The sequence below is a fragment of the Carassius carassius genome, chromosome 22 (genome assembly GCF_963082965.1).
Source record: "Carassius carassius chromosome 22, fCarCar2.1, whole genome shotgun sequence".
Classification (NCBI taxonomy): Eukaryota; Metazoa; Chordata; class Actinopteri; order Cypriniformes; family Cyprinidae; genus Carassius; species Carassius carassius.
This window is the reverse complement of record NC_081776.1, coordinates 13,080,303-13,107,274: the sequence shown is the minus strand read 5'-3', so window position 1 is coordinate 13,107,274 and position 26,972 is coordinate 13,080,303. Positions and strand designations below refer to the sequence as shown.

The 26,972-nt window shown below is 36.8% G+C and overlaps 2 protein-coding genes across 2 annotated transcripts; both read left to right on the top strand.

Annotated features, from left to right (window-relative positions):
* The first annotated feature begins 2,377 nt into the window (after nt 1-2,377).
* LOC132099001 (serine/threonine-protein kinase 38-like) lies at nt 2,378-10,728 on the top strand. The gene is made up of 14 exons (XM_059505345.1): nt 2,378-2,595; nt 3,961-4,100; nt 4,222-4,273; nt 4,530-4,652; nt 6,192-6,275; nt 6,386-6,509; nt 6,699-6,853; nt 6,998-7,100; nt 7,400-7,461; nt 7,538-7,655; nt 7,787-7,910; nt 8,124-8,219; nt 8,404-8,495; nt 9,268-10,728. Exons 2-14 carry the CDS (start codon nt 3,967-3,969, stop codon nt 9,393-9,395), a joined length of 1,395 nt encoding a protein of 464 aa, XP_059361328.1. The 5' UTR covers nt 2,378-2,595; nt 3,961-3,966; the 3' UTR covers nt 9,396-10,728.
* An 832-nt stretch (nt 10,729-11,560) lies between these two features.
* Nucleotides 11,561-26,507, top strand: LOC132099000 (gamma-secretase-activating protein-like). The gene is made up of 32 exons (XM_059505344.1): nt 11,561-11,642; nt 11,776-11,837; nt 12,149-12,205; nt 12,417-12,486; nt 12,612-12,653; nt 13,939-14,027; nt 14,132-14,201; nt 14,347-14,396; nt 14,496-14,600; nt 14,713-14,769; nt 14,862-14,914; nt 15,046-15,125; nt 15,234-15,236; nt 15,519-15,596; nt 15,672-15,758; nt 15,871-15,963; nt 16,104-16,324; nt 16,414-16,483; nt 16,566-16,645; nt 16,775-16,855; nt 19,392-19,526; nt 20,337-20,395; nt 20,665-20,696; nt 21,358-21,419; nt 21,862-21,957; nt 22,700-22,770; nt 22,864-22,958; nt 24,095-24,214; nt 24,514-24,575; nt 25,233-25,337; nt 25,953-26,049; nt 26,153-26,507. Exons 1-32 carry the CDS (start codon nt 11,561-11,563, stop codon nt 26,251-26,253), a joined length of 2,565 nt encoding a protein of 854 aa, XP_059361327.1. The 3' UTR covers nt 26,254-26,507.
* Nucleotides 26,508-26,972: the final 465 nt, after the last annotated feature.

The following is a 26,972-nucleotide window of genomic DNA, read 5'->3' as shown; positions in this document are numbered from 1 at the left end:
TAAAGGTGCAAAGAGTTCATTAACTTCATTAGAAATGTTTTACAGAATGCAAACCCACATTTTTTAAAGTGGATTATAAAGTGTATTATATTTAAAAATATATATATTTGTGAACTGGATTGAGGTATAAAGCAATTGTTTGTTGGTTATTGTTTGAGGCTTACCACCCTCAAGTAAACACACACATACTAGACTGCTTTCAGACATGCATTACAGCAATGCCTTTTGATTACAATTGTCTGCACGCAAAGTACGATTTTTCTATACGATTTTTTGTCTCTGTTTTGATTTAGGGAAATGCTAAGGGCTCTGATGGGGCCGTGGCAATCAGCTTGCCCATCATGCTGTTCCTAGTCTGTTTATCAGTCTCTGCACTCATCCGTCGATGACAGAGGGCCTGTAAAACTCCCAGGAGGGTCACATAGTGCGCATGCTCAGCTCAGCATGTTTTTATTAGCAATAGCTTGAGTTGACTAGACTAGAACACTTTATTTTTCTACAGTGCAAAGTCTTTTGCAAACATCAATTGTATGTAGCATTACTCATGGAATTGTACAAGTTTGTGGATTTGGTTTTTTTTGTGTTTTTTTTAACAGTGCTGGGCTTTTATGACTTTGTCTTCACACTGTCTCTGAACCATCTGCAAAAACATCTTTGAAAAATCAGTGGGGATAGATCGAAATGAGACCCAGACAAGGATGAACAGAAGCTGAGCTTCAATGAACTGTGACATTACAGAGGAGAATGTATGGCTAGTAGCTGTATGTGACTGTATATCTATATAAAGCAGAAGAAAAGTGCACAATCTATTGATGTGTGTATAAATGAGAGACAGAGAAAGAGGAAGAGTTAGAGTTAGCATGGCTTTTCTCATCTTTCTCTGACACCGAAGGTGATCTATGGACTAATAAATGAACATTATGATATGAAAATGAGGATGTTACGGTAATTGAAAGATGCCTTGTATTTAAACCTTTAAATTTTAAGTAATCTGTCCTGCAACTTGCACAAAAACTTTTTTTTTTTGACAATTATAACTATGCATTATTAAAACAACAGATTATAAATCTTTGTCAGAATAAATTACAAAAATGTTTCATGGTTACTTTCTTACATTTAATATCTTTAATATCGTTTTTGCTTAGGTATAAATGCACAAGAATGCATATGTTGTTATTTTTTCAAATGCTACTGTTACTGACACTGTAAATATTGCATTACAGGATTCCCATGTTTCTTACTGTACACCTAAAACTTGATTTTGAAATGCTTTTTAGTTAAAAGGTGAACATCAGTGATCTATGCTGAAATAAATAAAGAACCAAGTATTTTCTAGTGAAGTGTTTTCTTATGTTAAATCTTGAGATACTAAATCTCATTTGAATATATATTCTAAATAGGCTCTTATATATATATAAATAATTGTACTGTATGAATATATAATATAAAATATTATAAATGTATTTGAAAGAAGTCTGCATTTATTTGTTTCAAAAATTCCGGAAAAAAACTGATATGAAATATTAGCGTAATTAAAAAAAAAAAGACGTTTTTTTATATATATTTTAAAATGTAGTATATTCATATGATGGCAAAGCTGAATTTTACTCCTGTCTTAGGTGTTGCTTCATAAATCATTCTAATTTGCTGATTTGGTGTTCAATTATCATCAATTATTATTAATGCTCAATTATCAATAATGGTTCTTATTAGCAGTGTTGAAAACAGTTTTTGATGCTTAATATTTTGTGAAATTCAACATATTTAACAATGTAATAATGACATTGTTATTTATATTTTGAAATATTATGATCTTCTATTTTTTTTATTTTATTTCTTCTATCATAATATTATTTTCTTCTATTCTGATCTATTTTAAAATGTAAATTGACTTTTCATCAGCCACTACTCCAGTCTTCATCCTCACATGAACAGTCACAAATCATTCTAATATTCTAAATTTGGTGGTCAATTAATATCAGTTATTATTGTATTGGTGTTCAATTATTAATAATGGTTCTTATTATAAATGTTTGCTGCTAAATATTTTGTGGAAATCGTGACTTTTTAAAGATTTTTTCCCAAAAAATTATAATTCAATTTAAAAAGTATATTTTTGAAGGGGGGGGGTGGGGGGGTTACAAAATGTACACAACATTTAAATAAAAACATAGAAATACACTTAAGTTAAACTGTTTTGCTTGGTCTGAGGGGCTTACTATATGGGCTATTTTCTCCATTTATATTATTGTCTCCGCCTCGCGTCGTGACTGCATCACCACCTCGGGTGTGCATTATTTTTCTAATAATTCAACGGCCCGTCGTCAATTATTCCTTACTTCTTTACTTTTATTGTGGAAGAATGTGATGTCAGGGACTCTTAATTTGTCAGTGTGAGCGCGAGGGGGGAGGAGGCTCAGATTCAGCGCAGCTCCGCCGCAGCGCTCAACAAACATCAGCCTGAATAGAGAATAAACATAAGCGATCACTGAGCCACTGATCCGCCTGCTCAGCTGACGCACATTCACTTCATTTCATCCTTATTTTGATCCTCGGTTGACCGCCAAACTGTCTAATCTGGAGGAGGACGGGGAGGTGAGAATTTAGAAATATGATGGTGGATATAAATCACAGTCGTGCTCTTGTAAATCATCAGCTTTATGCAGGCTCCCGCTCGTAATAATATACGATACAGAAGCAGGCGTGTGACGACTAAACAAACAATCGCAATGTTGGTTTGTTATATATCACCTGTCCATCACCGATGTTGTGCTTTTTTGATAAACGAGGCTTATTTTTTCAGTCTTCATTGAATATGACCACCTCGCTGTGATCTGTGGGGGGTTTCCACGTAAAAGCATCTGTTTCTGTAGACCTGTCAAACTGCATGTCACGTCTTCAAGGTCACGCGCGGAGACGCGAGGCCGAGCGCGCTCAAAACAAGTTTGCGGTTTCCCAGATTGATTAGTTTGAACATCAGTGACCGCAGCAGGTGCAGGAGCCTTCTCAGTCCCGAGATGGTCTTTTGTTTTTTGTTTACAAACAAACCATGCTAGGGACATTAAAAATGCTAATGAAGGAATATGACGTGAGCTCAGCTGGTGTTATATTGAATATTGCGCGGTTGCGATTCGGCTTTTAGGCACAAAACCGCGAGTATTTGATATTCAGAGCAACAACAACAACACCACTCTTGCTTCCGTGATACTGCTTAAAACACATTTCCATAAACAAGACAAATTGGAGTAACTTACATTTCAGGAAAAAAATCGTCAATTAGTTGGAAATGGTTTAAAAGAAGTCAAACCGTCAAGTTTTGCGTGTATCCAAGCAGCGACGCACATACTAAACACCGGCCTGGATTAGCGTGTAAGAATGGAACGGAGCGACACAATAGATTTCTTCATTCGAATCAAAGTGTTCTGAAATCACTCATTTAAAACTCTGCTTCGGGTTTTTAGATTTTCTCACCAATTACAGAGACCCACGCCTACCACTAATTAATGAACTATTTGGCCACTTTTCTTTACATTATAGATCTTACTCTTTGTTTTTGTTTTTAAATTAATGTCTATAAAATGTATATATATATATGTTTTGTTTTAGTTCATGTTTATTTTATTTAAAGTAACAAATTTACTTTTATTGTTTTAGTTACTAAAATATAATTGGAATAATTAAAAATAAATCTTATAATTATGATGAATTATTTTGCTATATTTTTTATTGTTGCTGGTCACTGTGATGATGATTATTATTAATAATTACATTAGTTATCTAAAAAAAATATAATTTACAATAAATACTGATAAATCAATTATTGTTGTAATTATTGCAATCTTTCATATACACATGTAGAAATACTATACATGTAATTGGTTTGGTAGTAAGGCTCTTTTGTGTAGTTGCATTCATTTATATTCAGAGAGCTTTGCTTTGCAAATGATTTTCCTGTTCTAGGCTAGCATGGCCATGCCGGGAGGCATGGCAGCGCCGCTCCCGATGAGTAACCACACACGTGAGAGAGTCACGGTGGCCAAACTCACGCTGGAGCACTTCTACAGCACCCTGCTCACCCAGCACGAGGAGCGGGAGATGAGGTAACCATAGCAACACTACACCTGTATCACTCAATGTATCGTTTCAGTCAACTATTATTTGATTAGAATAAAGCTCATTTGTTGTGGCTGGTCATGATGCAGCGGCTTCCTCTTGTTACAGGCAGAAGAAGCTGGAGAAGGTGATGGATGAGGAGGGTTTACCTGATGAAGAGGTGAGAGATGTCCTCAGAGAAGATCTACTGACCTTAGAGCTACCTCACATTATTGTGGAGTTATTAATGACTGCCTGAGTTAATAATCACAGAAGTGTCAACAAAAAAAACCTGTTTTGCTTATCTGAGAAATGGTTTGAATAAGATTCAGACTGTGTGCTTTGTGTCCGAGTATGCCAGTGATGTTTAATGTGTGACCAGTGTTGTTGCATGTTATTAAAAATACCTTCCTGAGTAGTTTGTCTTTTTGTTGTAGAAGAGTATGAGGCGCTCTCTGCACGCTCGTAAGGAGACCGAGTTTCTACGGCTCAAGAGGACCCGTCTTGGTCTTGATGACTTTGAGTCCCTCAAAGTGATCGGGAGAGGAGCATTTGGTGAGGTGTGTCTATACAAGTATACTGTTTTACCAGTTGAAATGAAAGCTCATAAATGATTGATATATATATATATATATATATGCACATTTACATACAGATGCTGGTCATATAATTAGAATATCATCAAAAAGTTGATTTATTGCACTAATTCCATTCAAAAAGTGAAACTTGTATATTAAATTCATTCATTACACACAGACTGATATATTTCAAATGTTTATTTATTTTAATTTTGATGATTATAACTGACAACTAAGGAAAATCCCAAATTTAGTATCTCAGAAAAATTGAATATTACTTATGACCAATACAAAGAAAGGATTTTTTAGATATCTTCGGATAACTGAAAAGTCTGAACATGAAAAGTATGAGCATGTACAGCACTCAATACGTAGTTGGGGCTCCTTTTGCCTGAATTACTGCAGCAATGCGGCGTGTCATGGAGTCGATCAGTCTGTGGCTCTGCTCAGGTGTTATGAGAGTCCAGGTTGCTCTGATAATGGCCTTCAGCTCTTCTGCATTGTTGGGTCTGACATATTGCATCTTCCTCTTGACAATAACCCATAGATTTTCTATGGGGTTAAGATGAGGCGAGTTTGCTGGCCAATTAAGAACAGGGATACCATGGTCCTTAAACCACGTACTGGAAGCTTTGGCACTTTGTGCAGGTGCCAAGTCCTGTTGGAAAATGAAATCTGCATCTCCATAAAGTTGGTCCGCGGCAGGAAGCATGAAGTGCGCTAAAACTTCCTGGTATACGGCTGCGTTGACCTTGGACCGCAGAAGACACAGTGGACCAACACCAGCAGATGACATGGCACCCCAAACCATCACTGACTGTGGAAACTTTACACTGGACCTCAAGCAACATGGATTGTGTGGCACTCCTCTCTTCCTCCAGACTCTGGGACCCTGATATCCAAATGAAATGCAAAATTTACTTCCATCAGAGAACATAACTTTGGACCACTCAGCAGCAGTCCAGTCCTTTTTGAAGTGAGATGTTCTGACACTGTCTGTTGTTCAAGAGTGGCTTGACACAAGGAATGCGACAGCTGAAACCCATGTCTTGCATACGTCTGTGCGTTGTGGTTCTTGAAGCATTGACTCCAGCTGCAGTCCACTCTTTGTGAATCTCCCCCACATTTTTGAATGGGTCATGATTGTGTAGCCTACAGAACTAGACTGAGACCATTTAAAGGCATTTGCAGGTATTTTGAGTTAATTAGCTGATTGAGAGTGTGGCACCAGGTGTCTTCAATATTGAACCTTTTCACAATATTCTAATTTTCTGAGATACTGAATTTGGGATTTTCCTTAGTTGTCAGTTATAATCATCAAAATTAAAAGAAATAAACATTTGAAATATATCAGTATGTGTGTAATGAATGATTATAATATAAAAGTTTCACTTTTTGAATGGAATTAATGAAACCAGCACCTGTGTATATATATATATATATATATATTTTTACTTACTATTTAAATTATTATTATATTATATTTTTACTCTACAAATCCTAATTTTGTGCTGTATTCAGGTGCGCCTGGTTCAGAAAAAGGACACAGGTCACATTTATGCCATGAAGATCCTCAGGAAATCCGACATGTTAGAGAAAGAGCAGGTATGGACGCCATTCGATTCCATTAAATTCAGCCCTCTCAGATAGTCCCCCGTCTGTCATACCCATCCACTGATACGATCTCTCCTCACCTGTATTCCTCCCTGGGGCAGGTGGCTCATATCCGGGCCGAGAGAGATATCCTGGTGGAGGCTGATGGCGCCTGGGTAGTGAAGATGTTCTACAGCTTTCAAGATAAACGCAATCTGTATCTCATCATGGAGTTTCTGCCTGGAGGTAAAGACAGATGAAGAAAATATCACATGTTCTTTACTGATGTAGCAGTTAGGGATATAGAACTGGAAAACGTAACAGCACTATGGAAAGTCCTATTTTTAGAGCAGCTGCCCAGAGGTCATAACTCTTGTGTGTGTGTGTGTGTGTGTGTGTGTGTGTGTGTGTGTGTGTGTGTGTGTGTGTGTTCAGGAGATATGATGACTCTGCTGATGAAGAAAGACACGCTGTCAGAAGAAGCTACGCAGTTTTATATTGCAGAGACTGTCCTGGCCATTGACTCCATTCACCAGCTGGGCTTCATTCACAGAGATATCAAACCTGACAACCTGCTGCTCGACTCACGGGTGGGAATTCGCCTTTATCTCTTATTTACACACAAAACAATATAACATGGTCACAGTGTTCAAAAGAGATGAATGGGTTTATGGAAGACTATTGTACAGTATGAAATGGAACACCTCATAACATGCTGTCTTTATGATTTGTAGGGCCATGTCAAACTGTCTGACTTTGGCCTCTGCACAGGCCTGAAGAAGGCCCATCGGACTGAATTTTACAGGAACCTCACGCACAACCCTCCCAGTGACTTTTGTGAGTAACCCACAAAACACAGATGACACAGAGAAACAACGCTTGTTAATACATACTGTACAAAAAAATAAAGAGGTCATATCATAAGAAATCAATTTCCTTGACTATGACTTGCTCTGCTGTATGTATTCAGAACATTTTCCTTCCCAGTCATAATGACATAATGGAAATAGGATATAAGAATTCAGTCTGTCTATGGTGCAAAAAAATGTAACTGACGTTTTAAATGGACCTGTAGGCAAAATATAATTAAAACCAGATAAAATTAACCATATTTGCTCTATTTCCACCTCCTTTAGCTTTCCAAAACATGAATTCAAAACGGAAAGCAGAAACATGGAAGAAGAACCGAAGACAGCTGGTAGGAGAGTGTTTCTTTATGCTACACAACAGAAATGTACTGGTACTATTAGTGATTCCATTCCTTTCATATACAGGCGTATTCAACCGTCGGGACGCCAGACTATATCGCCCCTGAGGTTTTCATGCAGACGGGCTACAACAAGCTTTGTGACTGGTGGTCTCTTGGAGTGATAATGTACGAGATGTTGATAGGTTAGTTACTTTCAGATACTAAACACTAAGTAAACGGGTCAAATCAGGCCAGTCCTTTCTCTCTGTAAAAGCATTCTGCTGTAGCCTTTTCCTGTGCTGAAACAGGTATTTGTTTTGTTTTCCTGTTCCAGGCTACCCACCCTTCTGTTCCGAGACGCCACAGGAAACCTACAGGAAGGTCATGAACTGGCGAGAAACGCTAATTTTCCCCCCTGAAGTCCCCATTTCAGAGAGAGCCAAGGACTTGATCCTTAGGTCAGAGATATTTCTATATATGTAACACAAACCGTATAGAAGAAAGGAGTCGATTAACAATCCAAAAACAAAACATCACTAGGCTTTTAAGGCTAAAGTGATTGTTTCCCTCAAGTAAAGAGTGCCACCTTTTAAAAAAATAATAAAATAGCTATTCATTACTTGAGATAATTTGAAATTTGATCTGACCAAACTGTTTGACTGTGTTCTCAGGTATTGCATAGATGCAGAAAACAGGGTTGGATCAGGAAGTGTGGATGAAATCAAATCTCACCCTTTCTTCGAGTCTGTGGACTGGGAGCATATCAGGTACTTCTGCACACACACTTTTCTGTGTTTCTTGCGTCATCACAGTATCGTCTAGAACTGCAAAGTCACTGTTTATGAACGAGACAAATAAAATGTTGATTTTGGCAACGTTAATGTGTGTATGATCATAGAGAACCATTGTTTGAAGTTGAGAACTGAAATTGAACTGTTTACCTTCTCCCAGGGAGAGACCTGCTGCTATTTCCATTGACATCAAGAGCATCGATGATACGTCCAACTTTGATGACTTTCCAGAGTCTGACATTCTACAGCCAGGTACCGTAAACCGTTTTTAATAATCAGCTAAATCTTATGGACATACCGTACATAAACAAAAATATACACTTTTAGAAATGATTTGAGTTTGCATCAAAATTGTGCATCTCCAGATTTAAGGCCTGTTCACTCCAGTAATGATATCTATGTTAGTGTCCACACCACTGGACGAATCTGCGGTTATTTTGTCTGCTGCGTTAAAGTTGGATCGATTCTGATTGGCTGTCAACAATTTTATCATTCATGTGATCATTCCTCTGTGTTATTATCATTAAATTTGTGGTACTATTAGAATAATTTTAAAACTTCGCAATTTAACGTTTTCACCCTCGGTGTGAACGGACCTTTAATCTGATTCAGTGGCCAAGTTAAGTTTGATCATTGTTAAGTTTGCTTAATACATTTAAGTTATGGGTTCTCCACAAATTTCTTGTTTTCCAGTTTGTAGAACATCGGTTTAGGATATATGAGTAAAATAAGATACAAATAAAGTAATATTTAAATTTATAAATATTGTATATTACATGCATAATCCCCTAAAATGTACTGATTTATTAAGTAGTTATTAACACATAATAAATGTACAGACTAAAATTTATCCATACCTAGTGCTAACAGATCAAGGATGTTTACGAATCGAAACCTGAGAAAAGACCTTTAGATACAATACAGACCAAATACTCGTATACGAACAGATGTAATTCATATATAACTATATGGATTTCATGTCACTCTTTGTTGTTCTGAATGTCCTCTTCACCTCTCATTTCAGTAACAAATGTAACAGAACCAGACTTCAAGTCCAAGGACTGGGTTTTCCTTAACTACACCTACAAACGCTTTGAGGGATTGACACAGCGTGGCACCATCCCCACTTATATGAAGGCAGGCAAGGCCTGAAACTTGCACTGATGGTCTGAAAAAAGGAGGATTGGAATGTAAATGACAATTCAAATGCAGATTTCTGCAGATGAAAAGCATATGCACTGCCGCTTTGTGCTACACAGTAGACTTGTTCTCAGAGGAGTCCCTGGTGACGATAAAAAGAAAAAAAAAAAGCATAATATTTAAATGGACAAACATATAGAGAGACTCTCTCGTCCTGCTGCTCAGCTAAAAGGAGACATAGATGTTGTCCAAATGCTCTTTAACACTGGATCAAACAGGGTCAGAGAGAGAGAAAGAGAAAAGGGAAGCAGATACATCACTGAAGCCTTACGTTCAGAAAAACAGAGGATGTTTTAACCTCAAACCTCTTAGGTGACTAAACTGCAATAAAGTTGGTTACTCTCAGTCACTTTTAAGCTTCTTTCCCCAAGGAAGTTGAGAATCTGTATAAACCCAAATGAAACATGTACACTGTTAGACACACTGTATGATATAGTTAACTACCTGATGCTGAATATTCCCCACAAATGTATTTTGTGTTTTTGTGCAGTTGTTTTAATTTTAATATATGATTGCAACCTACCTAGAAGAAGCTTGAAGAAGAGAGGAATTAGGGGGTTTCTGTTTATGTCAGTGAGCAGCCCGCCCTCCTCTATCTGTTCCTGTTCATTTCATTCACACAGTGATGTAGTTCATTCATTTTCTTTTCTTTTTTTATTATTATTGTGAGCATTGTTCACCTATGCAACCATTTTTGTAGTTGTGTTGTAACACATGCAAGATGTAGCTTCAATCAGTGGTTTTAAAGGGAAGATAAATAATGCTAAAAACTTGCTCTCCTTTATATAATCAAGTTTTACAAATGTACAGGGTTTAAAAGGATGAAAATAATCAGCTAAATTTCAAAATCATTTTAGCATATTGTCTGCAAGTTACCTTAAGATGATCAAACCTTTAACCAAATAACAACTACTGGTGGTAAATGCCTGTCTGGAGAACACAAATTGGTAAGTAAACCTTCAGTGTAGGGCTGTTATTGGATAGGTTTTGGCATTTTTGTACATTGACTATGACACATCTTGGCCAGTAACATCATACAGCACACCCATTTTCATCAAAATTGAATAGTTTCTTAATTGTTGAGGATATTTAGTGACTGAGCACCTTGTGTTGTGCATGACTACAAAATACTGGCCAAATAACCTGAAAAGAGCGAATGCTGTAGGCAGCTTATTTGTAAATGATTGATGCTGAGGAGGGGGTTTACGTAATATATTCATTTTTGTTGCTTTGTTATATGTTTACTTGGTGTAAAAGCAAGAAATAAATGTTCAAAACATTGAAAGATTTCAAAGATTAATTTGTCCAAGTCAATGGAAAGTCAAGCACCCTCTCTAGTGGTGATTTCTATAACTACAATTTAACAAGAGACCTACTGTATGCTGGTCAGCACAGCAAATTTAGGAGTTAGAGAAAATTGACTTTTTCAGTAGTTTACTCAATGCTTCTTTTAAAACGAAAACGTCAAGCTCTTTGAAAACGTTTAACCAAGTGATATATTTTAATATATGTTAAGATTTAAATGCAGTAATTTGAATATATAAATATATCGACATTTTTCTAAATGAATATACGTTTTCAGTTATAATATATAATGAATGCAATGAAAAATAGGAATAAACATAATTCCTCATACAGTAACAACTTCACCTAAGAGTGCGATTTCTGATTGGCTCAACTGTGTTTTGGATCCGCCTTCGTGCTCATATGGCAGATCTTTTGTAAGCACCGCAAGTGAGGTCGGGATCTGCAGATTCACGGACTTTCGGTTCATTTCGAGTCGAATATGATCGATCGTGATGTTTTTTTTAGGTCACAGGGTCAGTCAGCTCGATCATTTCCAACTCCTAAAGTTCAGTTCGACGGATTCGTTTTAAAGAACCGGTTCAAAAGAACGATGCGTTCTAGTAGTAATGGATTTCTAATGATGTCTCGCGCACTGTCTGTGTTCAGCACATCGATCAAGTGGAGCGACCATTAAGGTTTAATGAAAATTTTTCATAAATAGTGTGTTTGCGTTAAAGTTTGTATGTCGTAAACGGCACTGCCGATGAGTGAAATCAGGTCATTTCCTTAATCTCAGGTCTAGTTAAATCTGTGCAGGACAGATCAGACACATGTTGAGATTAAACCCCACTTTCGATGCTCAAAAAGATGTTGTGGCAAGCATTTTGGCGAAGGAGGAAAGAGCAAATATAGGTAACGTATGCGGACCTAATGCACTTACTATATTATTGTTTATTTATGATATTAACCCAACAGTATTTTTATTGCTATTGTTAATATATCGCCGAGGGCATGCTTTTATTGTCCTTGTTTAAAATGTGTGCAGGTGTTCTTGAGCCTCGCATTCTGAGTGTGGAGAAAGATGGAGGGGTCGTGTACTCTTGGAGAGTAAGTTTGGCTTTAGTTTCATGTGTCACTTTAATTTGACAGGTCATGCGCGCTACGTTCCATTCATAGCAGCGCAAGTGACGCGCGCGCGGACAATCTGTCGCCAGTCTCTACAGCAAATGAGCACTACAGGCCATAGGCTACATACAATAGACGCTATAGTATGTGTTGGCTTACATGCAAACCTAATGGATGTCACTGTGTTCACGTGTTGTTATCCTTTCTGCTTCTTTTGACCTTTTAAAAGTGTTTTTATTTTTATTTTATTTTTATTATTTTTAAATTACTGATTTCCCAATCATTATGTTTAGGGGGCAACAGGAACTACAAGGATTGGGAAATATGATCCTCACAGTACAGAGAATAAGGTACAGAATGGGTAATAATTTTGGAGATGAACATTGGGCCTATGGATATGTAATTCCAATCATATACACATTATTATAAACAGATTATAAATTTAGTGTCAAAAATGACAACTTGGATTTGTGTATTGAAATAAATGAGAGAATTGTGAGTCAGTCTTAATGAAATGAACTATGAAAGGTTTGTGTAACCGCGTGCCTCTTGTGTTCACAGCTCCTCTACACTTTTGACAAGCAGGTGTGTGTCAGCAGCTGTTCTTTAAATAAAGAAGAAACACTCCTGGGTGAGACTACAGGCCAATATAATATACTTTTAGCATACGAGCATCATTGTATGGGTAATAATGTTTAATTTGGTTCATTGTGGGTTTGAGAAGATAATTACTAATGTGAGTTTTTTCTGTGCTAGCGGTCAGCCTATCTCAGTCCACACATGGAGCTTTTAAACCAGGTACGAGAAATCATTCATAACAGTATATTTATTATTTACTGTTTTAGTAGTTATTCACTGCAGGCTCAAAAGTGCAAGCCTTTTTCTCCTATTGACTAAAATAGATGTGTGCTAACTAGAATGTATTTAGGAGCATGTGTAAAGTCCCCAAAGGTCTACAAAAAGTCAAGAATTGTTTATTTTAAAAAAAATAAGATTTAGGGTCATAAAGACTCTTAAATATCTTAGATGGTGTATAAAAGGTCTTATTTATAATTTTAATAAGTATTACATTTGGGGATTAAAAACAGGAATCACCATACAACCAGTGATTATTAAACTTCAAAAGACTATGATTACATTAAATATATATATATATATATATATATATATATATATATATATATATATATATATATATATATATATATATATACACACACACAAACAAACAGTTTACACGGATTAAAGTAGGCCTATAAATAATTGCATTATTATCAAATACAGTTTAAGCAGAAATATTTAAAAACCTAGATTTCTGGATTTTAATAATTTCATTTTTCTTGTAAATGTCTCACTGTAACCCTTTATTGAGAAAAACACATTATTTGATCAATTTTCATCGCACCCCTTACGTTTTTTAATGTGCTCCTAAATTTAAATTCAAGCCCTCTTTTAGGCCTTTTATTCATTTAATAATAATACTAATAATAATAATAATAATAATCAGTTTTGTGAGACATCGAGAGATGATACTGTATTTATTCAAATGGAAATTGAATAAATTTGACTGAACTCCACTATATCAATTGTCGTAAGTTTCAGTTATTAGTTACAGTTTAACAGTTTTATTTGCGTCTCTTGCACGATTGTCACAAGCGCTTGATTGTGAAATATTTTTATGGTTGTACCATTTGAGGACATAGACGCTGCTTTGCAGTTTTATACCAATATGCTTTCACTTCTCATATGGGTTGCCATGGTAGCATCATAGCGAAGTTGATCAAATAAATGTTGCATAATGTTGTGTCTAAAAGAAACTCTAATTCTGTCACGAAATGCATACAAAGAGTTTAACTATAGGCCTAATGATTGTTTGGTTTGTTTCAGTTTTAAATTCAAGAGGCTTAAAATCGATGCTAGTTTGCTTACATCATAATGCACTTAAATAAAACTGCATTCCCAAAACAGAGAATCTAAGTGTATATAAATGAGCTTAGCACAGGCTCGCAGTCACATTGTCTAGGTTATTCTTTAACTCCTGACATAGTCATAAATCTATAAATCAGTTTTCTTTCTACCTTAGTGTCAAAATGTTTAACTCTCCTCATTGAGATACACCCAATCAACAACACAAAGGTCCTGAAGGCGGTGGACTGCAGAGTCAAAGTGCAGGTAATGAACAGCTGGTGATGAAACACCCAATACAGAATTCCTTATGAAGATCCAGTGTAAATCCCACTGAAATACTCTGTTATTTCCTATGAACCCCTTTCTAGTTTCTTTATCCTAAGACATGCCGGACCACTTTACTGGAGAGTCATTTGCTGTTGGCGGCAGAGGATGGCTGTATGTATTGTGGAAATGTTCCAGGAACCATCTATATGTTTTTTTTTTTTTTTTCGCATTGCATTATACCATATTTTGTTCAAGCTACTACTAGTTTGGATATTTTTCTTGTAATTTCTCATGAATGGTTATTTTGTTGCTACAGATGTTGATCAGTACCACATTACTCTGACGAGGCAGGAGGGCTACAGAGTGGTAAGGGCTGCTCTTTATATATCTGTTATGGTATAAGGATGTATAAAAATGTAAGGATGTTCATATGAATGGTAAAAACACCTGTGCTTGTTCAAACAGGTTATGCAGAGTCCTGAGCGTCTGAGCAGAGAGAGAGTGGCGGAGGACTTCAGTTGGGTCCAGTGGGACTCAGACACTCAAAGACTCTTCTACCTCACTGCACGGGTCAGGATCACGTTCACTATTGCTTGCCTTTATTCATTTTCTTCTCTATAAGTTTTGAAGAAGGAACATGAACATATTTCCATGTGTCTGTTTTTTTTTCTCCACTCTATAGGAGAAACACACACTGAAGTGTGTACAGTTTTACCCCGATCGCAACTTTGAAACCGTGGTAAACATCTTTGTGTCATAACTAAACTGCCTTATTTGAATACTATTTAGAGGAGCTGATTAATTCAAAGCAAACGCTTTTATGTGCAACAGTTTGAGCTTCCACTGGAGATGCCCAGCGTTTCTTCTGTAACTTCTTCTGTGAGGTCAGTGACTTAACTCAGTTGACTTTTTGCAGTAAAAGACATGCTCAAACAGCTCATAATATGTACAAACATGATCTATGATTGTAAAAACCCTGTGTTAAAAGAATAAAGCGGTGTCTGTGGGTTTACAGGTTTGTTAATTTCGGGTACGATCACTATCAGGACTCGAAGGACGAGGGTCTCAGGATAGAGGTGTTCACCAGCATAACAGGCAAGTTATTTCACATGTGCTCTTCAATATGAAATCATACTGTGAAACAATGAAATATTTGCTCCGTATTTACTTGTGTTTTTTTCTTTCTAACTTATCATGGGATAGAGAGTAAGTTTATATTTTCTCCGCTTTTTCACATGCATTGAATTAATCATAATCGTCGACATGCTTCACATTGCTGATGCTGTAGTAGTGTATAAGCAGGCATATAATTGCAAAAGCAATTCCTGAAATCATCTACAGTAAATTGCCAAAAGGCTTTAAATCGCCTACGTGATTTCTGTTAATCTGCATTTCAGCTATTTTGGCTTTCATTTTGTGTTTGTATGTAATTCATTTGATTTGAACTGATGTAAGTTCTTGTTCTGAATCTTTGGTTGCCTTGAACAGGAACCATGTGTGTATGCTACAGCCCTCCAGTGCAATGGCATAAGGACGCCACCTACACTATTGCATTTGTGCACAGAGGTACAAACCAACACACTGCAGTGATATAAACACACAGATCATTATATAAAGCACTAAATAGACTCTCTCTGATAGGTTGCAGTAAGACGTTCACTGTGTCTCTAGAGAAAGGCTCCGCACCTGCTAATTTGCCAACCGTCCATCCTATTTTCATTCATCTGGGTTAGTAAAGCCATCATCTCTCACTCAGCCCACAGAAATGCATACATGGAAGACTGTTCCTCTGAAATAGTGTCATGGGTTATCTCCTCAGTTGATGATTTATTCATTTCAGATTATTATATAGTGGTGTACCTGGCTGATCATTTCCTGCACCTCATCAACTGCAGACAACAAGACCTGCTCTGCTACAGTCTCTTCCTGTCAGGTAAGGCCTTATATTTAGTTTTTGTGTTTTGCTGCTTGTTATAAAATCTGTATTTCACATATATTTAGTATGATTTGAATTTGAAATACAATCACTTAAAGCATATTGTGTTTTCTGTGTGTATTACCTTACTCTGCCAGGGGCGGATGGTCACATTGGAGCCCTGGGTTTGGGCAGAGAGGTTGTGAGTGTGTCTGGCAGCAGGCTGCTTGATGTCCGAGCCGGCACGATGTACACCATGGAGCTCAACCCTGACTTTCTGCTTGAGCTTCTCAGTGCAGGCAGGCCTGAGGCCCAGCGGCTTGCTGCTCTGCACTGCATGCTGGTCTACCTGCAGCCAAATCCTGTGATGGAGCTCAAGGTGAGCGAGAAAGAGTGATTCGTTTTGGAATGATGACATGTGCTAAAAAAATTGACTCTAATATGATTCTCATTTCTCTCTTGTTCCAGATTATAAATTGGATCAGTGAGAATATTATGAGCTTTGATGCTTTTGATCAGATTCAGGAATTTATTCTAGGTGAGTGCTTCTGTTCATGCAGCCTATCTCTATTTTGCATGCAAAACGAGTATTAGAAATAACAGCACAACTCTCCTTTCAGCCAGCCTGTACAGAATAAGCTACCAACAGTGTGTGAGCCTAGATAAGTTGTTACCGTACTCCTGTGTGTTCGAGAAGAAGGTAAACATTTAGCTATACTTCTTTTATAGGTGAACAGAGTACTTTCCACATTCCACAATACTTATTTTCTGTGAATTTTCATCTGTTTAATGTAAAACTTGATAGAAGGTGTTATGCCTTGCTTTCCAGGAGCTTCCTGTGGCTCTGACAGCAATCCCTGGGGTAAAATGCACCCCCGAACTGCTCGGTCAATCAATAATGAAAGGCAAGGTAAGAGATACTCCAGAATCTATATGCATTATTATATTTCATGAAATAGTCTTTGCGGGATGAACAGGGGGACATTTTTTAAATTAGACAGTATTTCAAACAGATGTGGCAAACGTGTTCATGTTTTTAATTTAGCTGTTAAGATTATTAGGGCTGCTCCGATCACGATCGGCCGATCGTTAATGCGCATCTCGTTGTCTAATCAGCGATAAATTCCTTCAGGTGCGTGATTTCACATAGAGCAGCTGTTACTACACAGAGCAGGGGCGTAGCCATCTTTTCAGAAGTGAGGGGGACAGAAATTACACACACACACAGACACATAAAACATTACGATATAACATTTCTGTAATCTATATAGCCTACCAGTCAACAGTTTTTTTTAAAAGTAAGATTTTTAATGTTTTGAAAGAAGTATCTTCTGCTCACCAAGTCTGCATTTATTTGATCCAAAGTACAGCAAAAACAGTAATATTTTGAAATATTTATACTGTATAAAATAACTGTTTTCTATTAGAATTTTAAAGGTAATTTATTCCTCTGATCAAAGGTGTATTTTCAGCATCATTACTCCAGTCTTCAGTGTCACATTAATCAGAAATCATTATAATTTGATGATTGGCTGATTATCAATATTTAAAAACATATGAGTACATTTTTTTTCAGCATTCTTTGATAACTAGAAGGATCCACAGATCAGCATTTATGTGATTTTTTTTTATATATATAAATTATAGAAATTAATACTTTTATTTAGCAAGGATTCTTTAAATTGATCAAAAGTGATGATAAAGACATCATTTTATAATGATTTTTACATGATTACAGAGATTTCTATATCAGATAAATGTTGCTCTTCTGAACTTTCTATTCATCAAAGAAACCTGAAGAAATTCTACTCCGTTGTTTTCAACATTATCATAATACAAGGTTTTTTTTTGTTTGTTTTTTTTTGCAGCAAATCAGTATATCAGAATTATTTCTGAAGGATTGTATGACTGGAGTAATGATGAAAAAAAAATCAGCTTTGAAATCTCAATAAATTACATTTTGAAATATATTAAAATAGAAAACAGTTATTTTAAATAGGCTAGTAAAAATATTTCAAAATTTCACTGATTTGCATTACTTGGATCAACAAAAGAGACTTGGTGAACAAAAGAGACTTCTTTAAAAAACATTAACAAGCTTACTGTTCAAAAACTTCTTACTGGTAGTGTATACTATAGGCAACTTTAATTTTTCTGTAATCTCTAGCTTTTAATTGGCTTAGAAATATATAACTGCTGGACAATAACAAATATTGATTTGTTTATATACTACAAACACTTTTTATCACATAATAAGGCAGAAGAGTTTCTATACTGTAATAAATGCTATGTCAATTAGCACTACATTGTTCATATACTTTATTTATCACCTGCTGGAGATTTTTTGGGACTTTAAAAAAACAAACCGAAAACAATTGTTTTCATACAGCGATAGGTGGACGCTTTCTGCGCGAGAGCGCCCTCCAGCTTCGAGTATGAATGAAACACACACATACACTGCAGGAGTGTTTAGCGCTCCGTGATGTTGATTTCGCCTTCTGGGTCAGAAAAAAACAGATCATTTGCAGACTATCCTGTTTCTTTGAGTTTAAATCTATATTTATTCACACCAGCTCTTGAAAACCTCTATACGAACACACTTGCCCGAAAAAGTGCGGGGGACGAATTTCCGTGATGATAAAAGTGGGGGGGACATGTCCCCCGCGTCCTCCACGTAATCTACGCCCCTGACACAGAGCCATTGTTAACTGAGAAGCTGCGCAAATCCACGTTCATTTTCAGCATTTATTTGCGCATCTTCTCAGTTAACAACGGCTCTGTGTAGTAACAGCTGCTCTATGTGAAATCACACACCTGATGGAATTAACCGCTGATTAGAGAACCGGCTTTACTGACGAGATGCGCATTAATGATCGGCCAAACGTGATCGGAGCAGCCCTAAAGATTATCATCGCTTGAATTGAAAGTCAGCTTTGAAATTAAAATTGATCTGATTTACTTGTGACATGTGACTGAAAATTGCACACGGTTCACGTATAGTGTGTCACTTTACAGACATTAAATGGGCTGACAAATACATTTCTAGAGCAGCAGTTTACTTTCTAAACACTAGGTGGCAGAAGAAACAGTGGCAGATCAGTACTAGGGCATAGACTGAAACAGACGAGGTAATCCACATCAAATTCATTAAATCTGCTTGGGAGAGGTGTTCTTAGAAAGCTTATCAACAGGAAATGTTTGAGTTGTGAAACAGATTTCAACTGTCAACTAAATCCAAAACATTGATATATCAGAATGATATTGTGAAACTACCCCCGAAACATTTGCCAGGGCTTCAGTCCAGATCGATCACTAAGACACACTTCATTTGTCAAAAGGGTACAGTGACTAATGTGCTTCACGTCTTACAAATCCGGTTTTGCAATTCTCCTTTTGTGATAATGTTGTAATTGTATTTTATTATTTCGGGTTCCCGTGGGTTATAGCCAAAAAGCCTGCAGGGTTACTGGGAGGAACTACAGCTCATCTTGGAAAGGATGAGGTATTTTGAGGGGGTACCGAGCCCTCGCTTCAGGACCAGTCTTATTAAAGAGGACTGGGACAGATTTCAGGCTGCTATGGTGAGCACTAGGACCACACATTATGCATCAGGACCGAAGAGACCCAGAATCTGTATGTTTAAAAGTTTAATTTGGTTAAAAAGTTCTGTTCTGGGATTTGTATAAACGTATTGGAAGTGATTGGAGCCACAGAACAAGTGTCCATTTCACACACACACATTCACAAAAGTCCCTAGTGGAGCATGCATTACTCAGTAAACAGAGAAAGAAGGTCTTTACATGGAATTTATTTCTAAATCAAACCCAGATGAAATGTTTAACAAAAGCCGTTTGCAAGATTTTTTTATGGTGAAATGAAATCACTAATGAAGCTCAAAAAATTTAATATTGCCCACGGTTGAAACAAAGTCATTTACAGAAAATCGGAACAGCAGCTGAAGCCTGCAGACTTGCATCAAAAACATCTTTACGGCCATATTGGGAAAGTTATTGAATCACAGTTCATTTTTTATGATTTTAGAGGGTTAAGAAATATAAAAATCAAACAAATTGCAGAACCCAATAATTGCACATTATTATTACTTTTTTTTCCCTTAAATAAGGAACTGGATACACATGGTTGATTTTTAATTAATTTAAATATATATTTTAATATATTGCCAGCACTAGTTATAATAAATTGAAGGATTAAGTTGCTACATAAATATATAATTATACATTTTATAAATGTATAATATGCAGTATCTAAAATATACACATATTAATTATTAATCATCAAAATATGACGGCCACTATATATTGACTTGTGAGCACCTAATACTATGCTACAACTGTCTGTTTAACAATGTCAGTTTCTTGTTATTGCTGCAGAACTCAGAGAAGGAGAAATCTCCCCACTGTCATCGCCAAATTGAGGAGAACACAAAAAAGTGGGTGGAGTTCAGCATGTGCCAAACATTATGTGTGCGTGCGTGAGTGTGCATGGAGACTGAGTGTGCAAGAACAGCATGTTACAAAACAAAACAGTGTGTCATTTCATGCAAAAGCAAACTAACCCTTATATGAATAAGTTGAACCTCTTTAAAACAAGACAGTATTTACTGTTGCTGTTTTGCTGTTGTTTTTGATGAGACCTAGGAGTGAAACGCAGCTTGATGTAATTGACATGTCTTTTTTTCTGTTCGTTTCTTACATGCAGAGTTCTGTCCATGGTGGACACTTGGCGTTTGGGTAAGAGAAACAAAAGGATACTTGTGAGATTATATATCCCTGATCAAATCCTGGAAGTATTTCAAGCTTTCATGGAAAGTCCCAGCGACTGAAGTTTCAGGGTCTCATTCTCTGGTCTGAATGTAATCAGCCTCAGTACCTCCTTCCTAGTCAAAACACACACACACACACTTAAAACAAATCTATGTGTTATCTTGTGTTAGGTATAGTGAAAGAATACCTTTCAGAGCCGGTGTTTGTTTTTCTTTTCACTTAGAGCTTGTTGTTCACCCAACAGCTTGTTTTTCAGTTCCTATAGAGATAATAAAAATGGATAGAATTATTAAGGTCGTTCAGCATTGTCTGACAGGATTTTTATAGCGATAGATCAACCAGAATTAAAAAAAATCGGTGGTCATGTTGCTTTCTTCCGTGAAACACAAAAGAAGATATTTTGCAGAATGAAGACGCTGCTCTTTTCCATGCAACAGAATCATATAATGAACCAAAAAAAATGTGCACTAGTGAGAATGAGATTTGAGAGCTATGGATGAGAGCAGGGCTTTTGTGTTTCATAGAAAAATGAAAGCTATATGGGTTTGTAACAACATTGGGTGAGTAAATGATGACAGGTTTGTGTAAAACTAAACCTTAAACTCTCACTTTCTTTCTGTCCTTTCAGATAAGCGTGTAGTTCCACTGTTTCAAGAGGAGGACCAACAGCAGAGGATGCTAGTGGGTTTGGTGAGTAGTGGACCTTTCATCCAGCAGTGTAACTCTACACACCAAATAAGCAGACATTCCATCAAAGCAGCTGAAATCAGTGAATAGAGGAAAAGTGCAGACAGTTCTAGACCATTCTACAATCCTTGACAATGACAGCGAGGCTGAAAGTGCTAATCCATTAATGATTTAATTTTTTTTTTTAAATGATATATTTATTATTTATAGTACAGCTTTCTGGAATGCATGGTTGTGATTGGCCAATGGTTCTGACTGGTCATTCTGCAGTTAAATTTCTTTGTATGACGACTGGTAATCTGTATAATTGAATCTCGTTCCAAGCAACACTTAGTGGTCTTTTTTTTTATTGCAAATAGCTGTATGTATTATTTTTGACAATTTCAATTATTTGTGATATAACTGTAGATTATTATACACATTATTAAAAATATTTCTTTTTCAGATGGTGGACAAACTCAGAGAACACTTAAACAAACATTTATCACGACTGGGGAAGAAAAAGATTGATTTGCTGGTGGTGAATTATGCTGCAAAGCTGGTATGTGTTTGTACAGTTGGCTCATGCCAGAGATCTCTAACTGCACACGTTAGTAATTGTCAGCTGGGGGACAAATCTCCTCTGTTGACACAAAACGAAGCTGCACCTTAAGCAAAATGTCCTTTTTTATATATTTAAGGCTGTCACTAGATCAACTGATTAGTCTACTCTGTGATTAGATTATAAATTGTGGACCAAAATGGGTCTTTAAATGTGCACAGGGGCAGGAACCTTCTATCTAACAGTGTGCACTTGGTCCTAGAGTGATAAACTCTTGTCCTTATGCCAAAACACAGTGACTGTATCTCCCTACCGCTTGGAGGATTGGAACAAACCCTCATAATGTACTACTCTCCTATTACGCCAAGGAAGAATAGTTGAATATATGCACTTTATATCTGTTTCCACCAAACTGTCTTTGGATCGAGCCCAATTAGGAGACCAGAGGGGAAGCAGAAGTTTAGTGGTTCTTCCTGTTTTCAGATCAGGGTAAGCATGAGGATGTGAGAGCTCATGCTTGATCTGTCTAGTAAAAGCACGCACTGGAGTTAATGAGCTTGCTAAAGTGAACAGGGGTGGTGATTATGAGTTCGTGCACACATTGAAAACAGGAAGAGAAAGTGAGTCAGATTGTCCAGTTTTTGACCGATTCATAGTAATTTTAAAGAGGATGTGTGTTGTCTTGCATCTGCCTTTTGTAGTTATATGTATTTTGTAATATATGACTGTGTTCTCTGTTCAGCTGGAACTGGTCTGGCATGTGTTGGAATTGATGTGGCAGAAGCTGAAGTTGGGCCCCTGGGTGCTCTGCATGTATGTGCACCTGTCCATGTTCTACTTCCTCTTTGGCAGGGAATGAGAGTGCTTTATTTCTTTAAATCTAAAGACTTCAATTCTCTGTTTTAGTCAGGAGAAGGGCAGTTCAGAAGAGTGGGCGATGCTTCATGTGATGTTTCGCATTCTGGAAGCAACTAAAGGGCTCTGTCTCCCCCTCCCTCCAGGTAAGAGGAAGCTTGACTGAGAAAGTCTGAGAACACTTAAACAGAAAACAGTTCCAAATCCTAATGAGCTGCCTTTTTGTCTACTACCTGCCTATAAAGACAGAATCCCATCTGAACCTTATGAGTTTCTATTAGGAACGCTCTACATGTGCAGCAACTATCACACAAATATCCCTCCTTACATGATGAGACTGAACTCACAATTGATTCCAGTAGGGTTTGACATAAGCATGTTGCTGTACTTGAGTATTTTAATTAGATTTAACTATTTACTTAATATTTCTCAGGATTTAATGAAATAAAAGTATATTCGCTCCATCTGAGATCACATACTGTCTGAGTAGGTACTATGTTTGATTTGAAACTTACTTCACGACTTTCTATGTACGTTCTATGTCGTATAAATGTGTGTAGTATGAATGAAATTCAAATGCACTACATTTGTCATGAGACCTATGGTATCAATTGGTTCACTCAGAATCTGGGTAGAAGTAGTAGGTCATCCAAGAATAATATGATTTCCCTGACTGCATTTTATCTACTGTATAGTAGGGAAGTAGGCATCTTTGGACACAGACATTTCTCTCACCTTGTTTGCCATTTTGGATCAGGGCTTGGTGTAGTGCTTTATCCTCCTAAAAAAATCAGATTTTTGCATTACATTCAAGCGTCGTCTTCAACGGCTTTCTTTTTTGGAGCATGTTCATGCTATTTAGGTAGGCTGCGGTTTTTCTTTCCATGGTTAGACATATTTAGACTTGTTTAATGATGCCAAAGGGAGAAACGGAATCTTTAGTTCTCCCATGGCTGACCAACGACATTTGAACCCTCTGAAGATTAATCTAGATCTCAAAGGGTATCTCTCCAAAATCCAAATCAATCCCATGTAGTTTAGCTGCTGGGTGTGTCTGATTTTCTATGACTCAGATTTTCAAAAAGCTGTTTCTGAAATCTGAATTGTGCAAGATTTATCTGGATGGATCCACTCTATGAAACAAACTCTTTGCCCTGGGCTCAGCCCTGCCTGGAAGGCGAATGGTAGTGGAGTCACTGACCCAGTGCTTCAGTTCTGTCCACTCTATCCATCACAAAACTGGTTAAATCACTTAAGTGGTTCATTATCTGTGCATTTTTAGGTTATTCTACACTGTTAAGTGTGCTCGGAGTCCGTTGTCTCCCACAGTACACCTTTCTCCAGTATGTGGACCACGGCCTTCTTCAGCTCACAGAACCATTTGTTTCACGCCTTATGACAGGTACTAATTTAAACACACATTTTAATATACCCTGTTCTGAAAGCTATCCATTTATATATTGAGTACATACACAAAGTACTTAGACTTTACCGATCACCTTTGAACTCCTTTGCTTTCCTACAGCATATTGGTCACCACATTAAAGTCTCCAATAGGCAAAATGTATCCCTGACCTGGAAAAAAATAATTAGATTAATTACCCTCATTATTAAAGAAATATGGTCATTTAGAAGCCAGTGTTTTATTTTAAGTACAATGTTATGATCTCTTACTCTTTCTCTCCATCTACCGCATGACAGATTTAGATAACAGTGATGCCAATGAGCAGTTGAAGTTTAGTATCCTGAAAAGACTTCCTGAGGTAAGTTTCCAACTTAACTCTTCTCTTGAAATCTGTCATATGGGGTCCAGCCTTTGCCTCACTGCTCACCCAGAGCTTGAAGCTGCTTCAGTAGATGTCAAAATTAATTCTGTGTAAAAGAAAAGGATTGTGAGCATGTTTGTGGTAATGTGTTGGATTACAGTATGTGCTTGGGCTCCAGTCTTTGCAAGCCAATTTTGTAAGCCAATTTCTCCCTTGCTGATTAGTCCTGATGATTTCCATGGTAGTGCATTCATCCATTATTGATTTCACACGTCTTCCACCTTGTTTCGAAAACATTTTAGATCCTAGTTTTATTGTAAATGTTTTCCAAGAAATCTGAATTTCTTGGAAAATTCTTGGAATGTATTCTTCAGAATCTGTCATTAGGATACATGATACTCTTTCTCTGAGATGGGAAAATGTTAAACAATAGCCATATAGTTGTAGTTACAGCAATGTAGCTTGCCTAAAGTTTTGACAATAGTTAATACAGTATTTTAATGGCAGTAGCAGATAATACTAATGTTAAGCCAATCAATTCCCAACGTCCCACCCAACATTTTTGCTATGAACTAATATTCTATTTGAATCATGAAAAGTCACATTACAGGTTGTGAACGACTCTTCATGTTGACTTCATGTGTTTGTATTTAGCATATGGAGCAGAAAGTATGCCAGCAGTGGGATCATCCCATCACTTCTGCATGTATCTCCAGAGAATACGTCAGGACTCTGCTGGAAAAAAACTCAGAGAACAGGGTGAGTATGACAGGGACAGGCCCAGTTCCAGAACCAGATTATTAAAGGCTTATAGCCTTTTATGGCCCATAGCCTAGAAAGTGTGCAAAGAGATGATTCACAAGCATGCAGAACTCAGCACTGAACAAAAACTGGTGAGTGTATTCTTAACAACTTCTGTTTGGTCATTGTGTTTAAAAAAAATCAACTGATTTGTCTATGATTGGCTACTTTCTTTAATACCACAACACACGTTGTAAATAGAAACATTTGGTGCTGTTTAGTACGCAAACAAAAATACACTGGATCATTTGTCAGTTTCACCAGCATGCTATCTCTACAGTTACAGCTGAGGGTGCTTTTGGTTTTATTTGAGGATTTTTTTCTTTCTTTCTGTATTTCTTTCTTTAGAAAAACACTACAGCACGAAGCTGGTTTGAATATCTGCCAAACAGCTGAAAATAATACTTGGATGAAATAGCTTATTAGACTAGACGCTGAATGAAATGTAACAACTGCTGTTTAGATGTTCAGTTGTTAATAGAACAAAGAATCAAGTATTTTGATTCCTAGGAAACTGAATCATGGAAATCAAAACACGTTTATCAGCTAGACACATGATTTTTTTTTTTTTAGGACTCTGCACTCTTGGACTATGGCAAGTCATGTTCCTATCCTGATTTCCTGCCCCTTAACTACCTCACCAAGATTCTCTGGAACAGGGAGGAACAAGGTACATGGTTTCAGAGATGACGTTATTCATAAAATATGTTGTAGAACAGTAAATGTTGCCATTTACTGCAAGGTAATAATCCCCTGTGGGTGTTGTATTTTAGCTCAGAACCCTTTTGAAGAGCAGGAGAATGTGGATGTCAGGTTTGTGGAGGAGACTGCCTTGAAGCAGACACAGATCCAGCTGGGCTTTGAAGACAAGTAAAAACAGCCCAGTACAAATAGTTAAAGTGGTAAAAAGGGAAACATGGAAAACATTCATAGAAATTAGGGGGGGAAGTGCCCCCTGGTCAAAGAAAAAAGCTTGATTTATTCATGTGAATGTAGTAATGTACAAAAATCTCAATGTTAGTGACATCTTACTAAAAACTGAAGCCCAATGTCATGCTGTTGACCAAAGATTATTTCCTGGCTGTCAGTCTGCTCTTTAATTATAACATTTTAGTACCCAAAAGGACATGTACTGACTCTACTGATGCCAATAGGTATGGTGAATATTATGCACTTTTCTATACACACAGATGCAATGGAAGAGCACTAACAAAAAGTAAGATGTTATGTTAATAACATAAGATGTTAATAGATGTTATGTGGGGTACATCAAATGGGTACATTTGTGAATATTTCACAAACAAGAAATAAAAAATATATATATTCTTTATACTCATCATGCTTAGTTTTTCATATCCTACAAAATAAGATGCTTCTTGTCGATAGCAATTTCCTGAAAGGTTATTTTATATTACTGCCATTGTATGTTTGCAATTATAGTGTTTAGACTGTAAGGCATGCTATTCACTTTGCAGCAGTTTTCAGATGGTTATTTGTTACTTTTCTGTAAAGCACTTTGAGCTATTATGTGTATGAAAACCACAGTATTAAAGAGATAGTTCACCCAAAAATGAAAATTTGATGTTTATATGC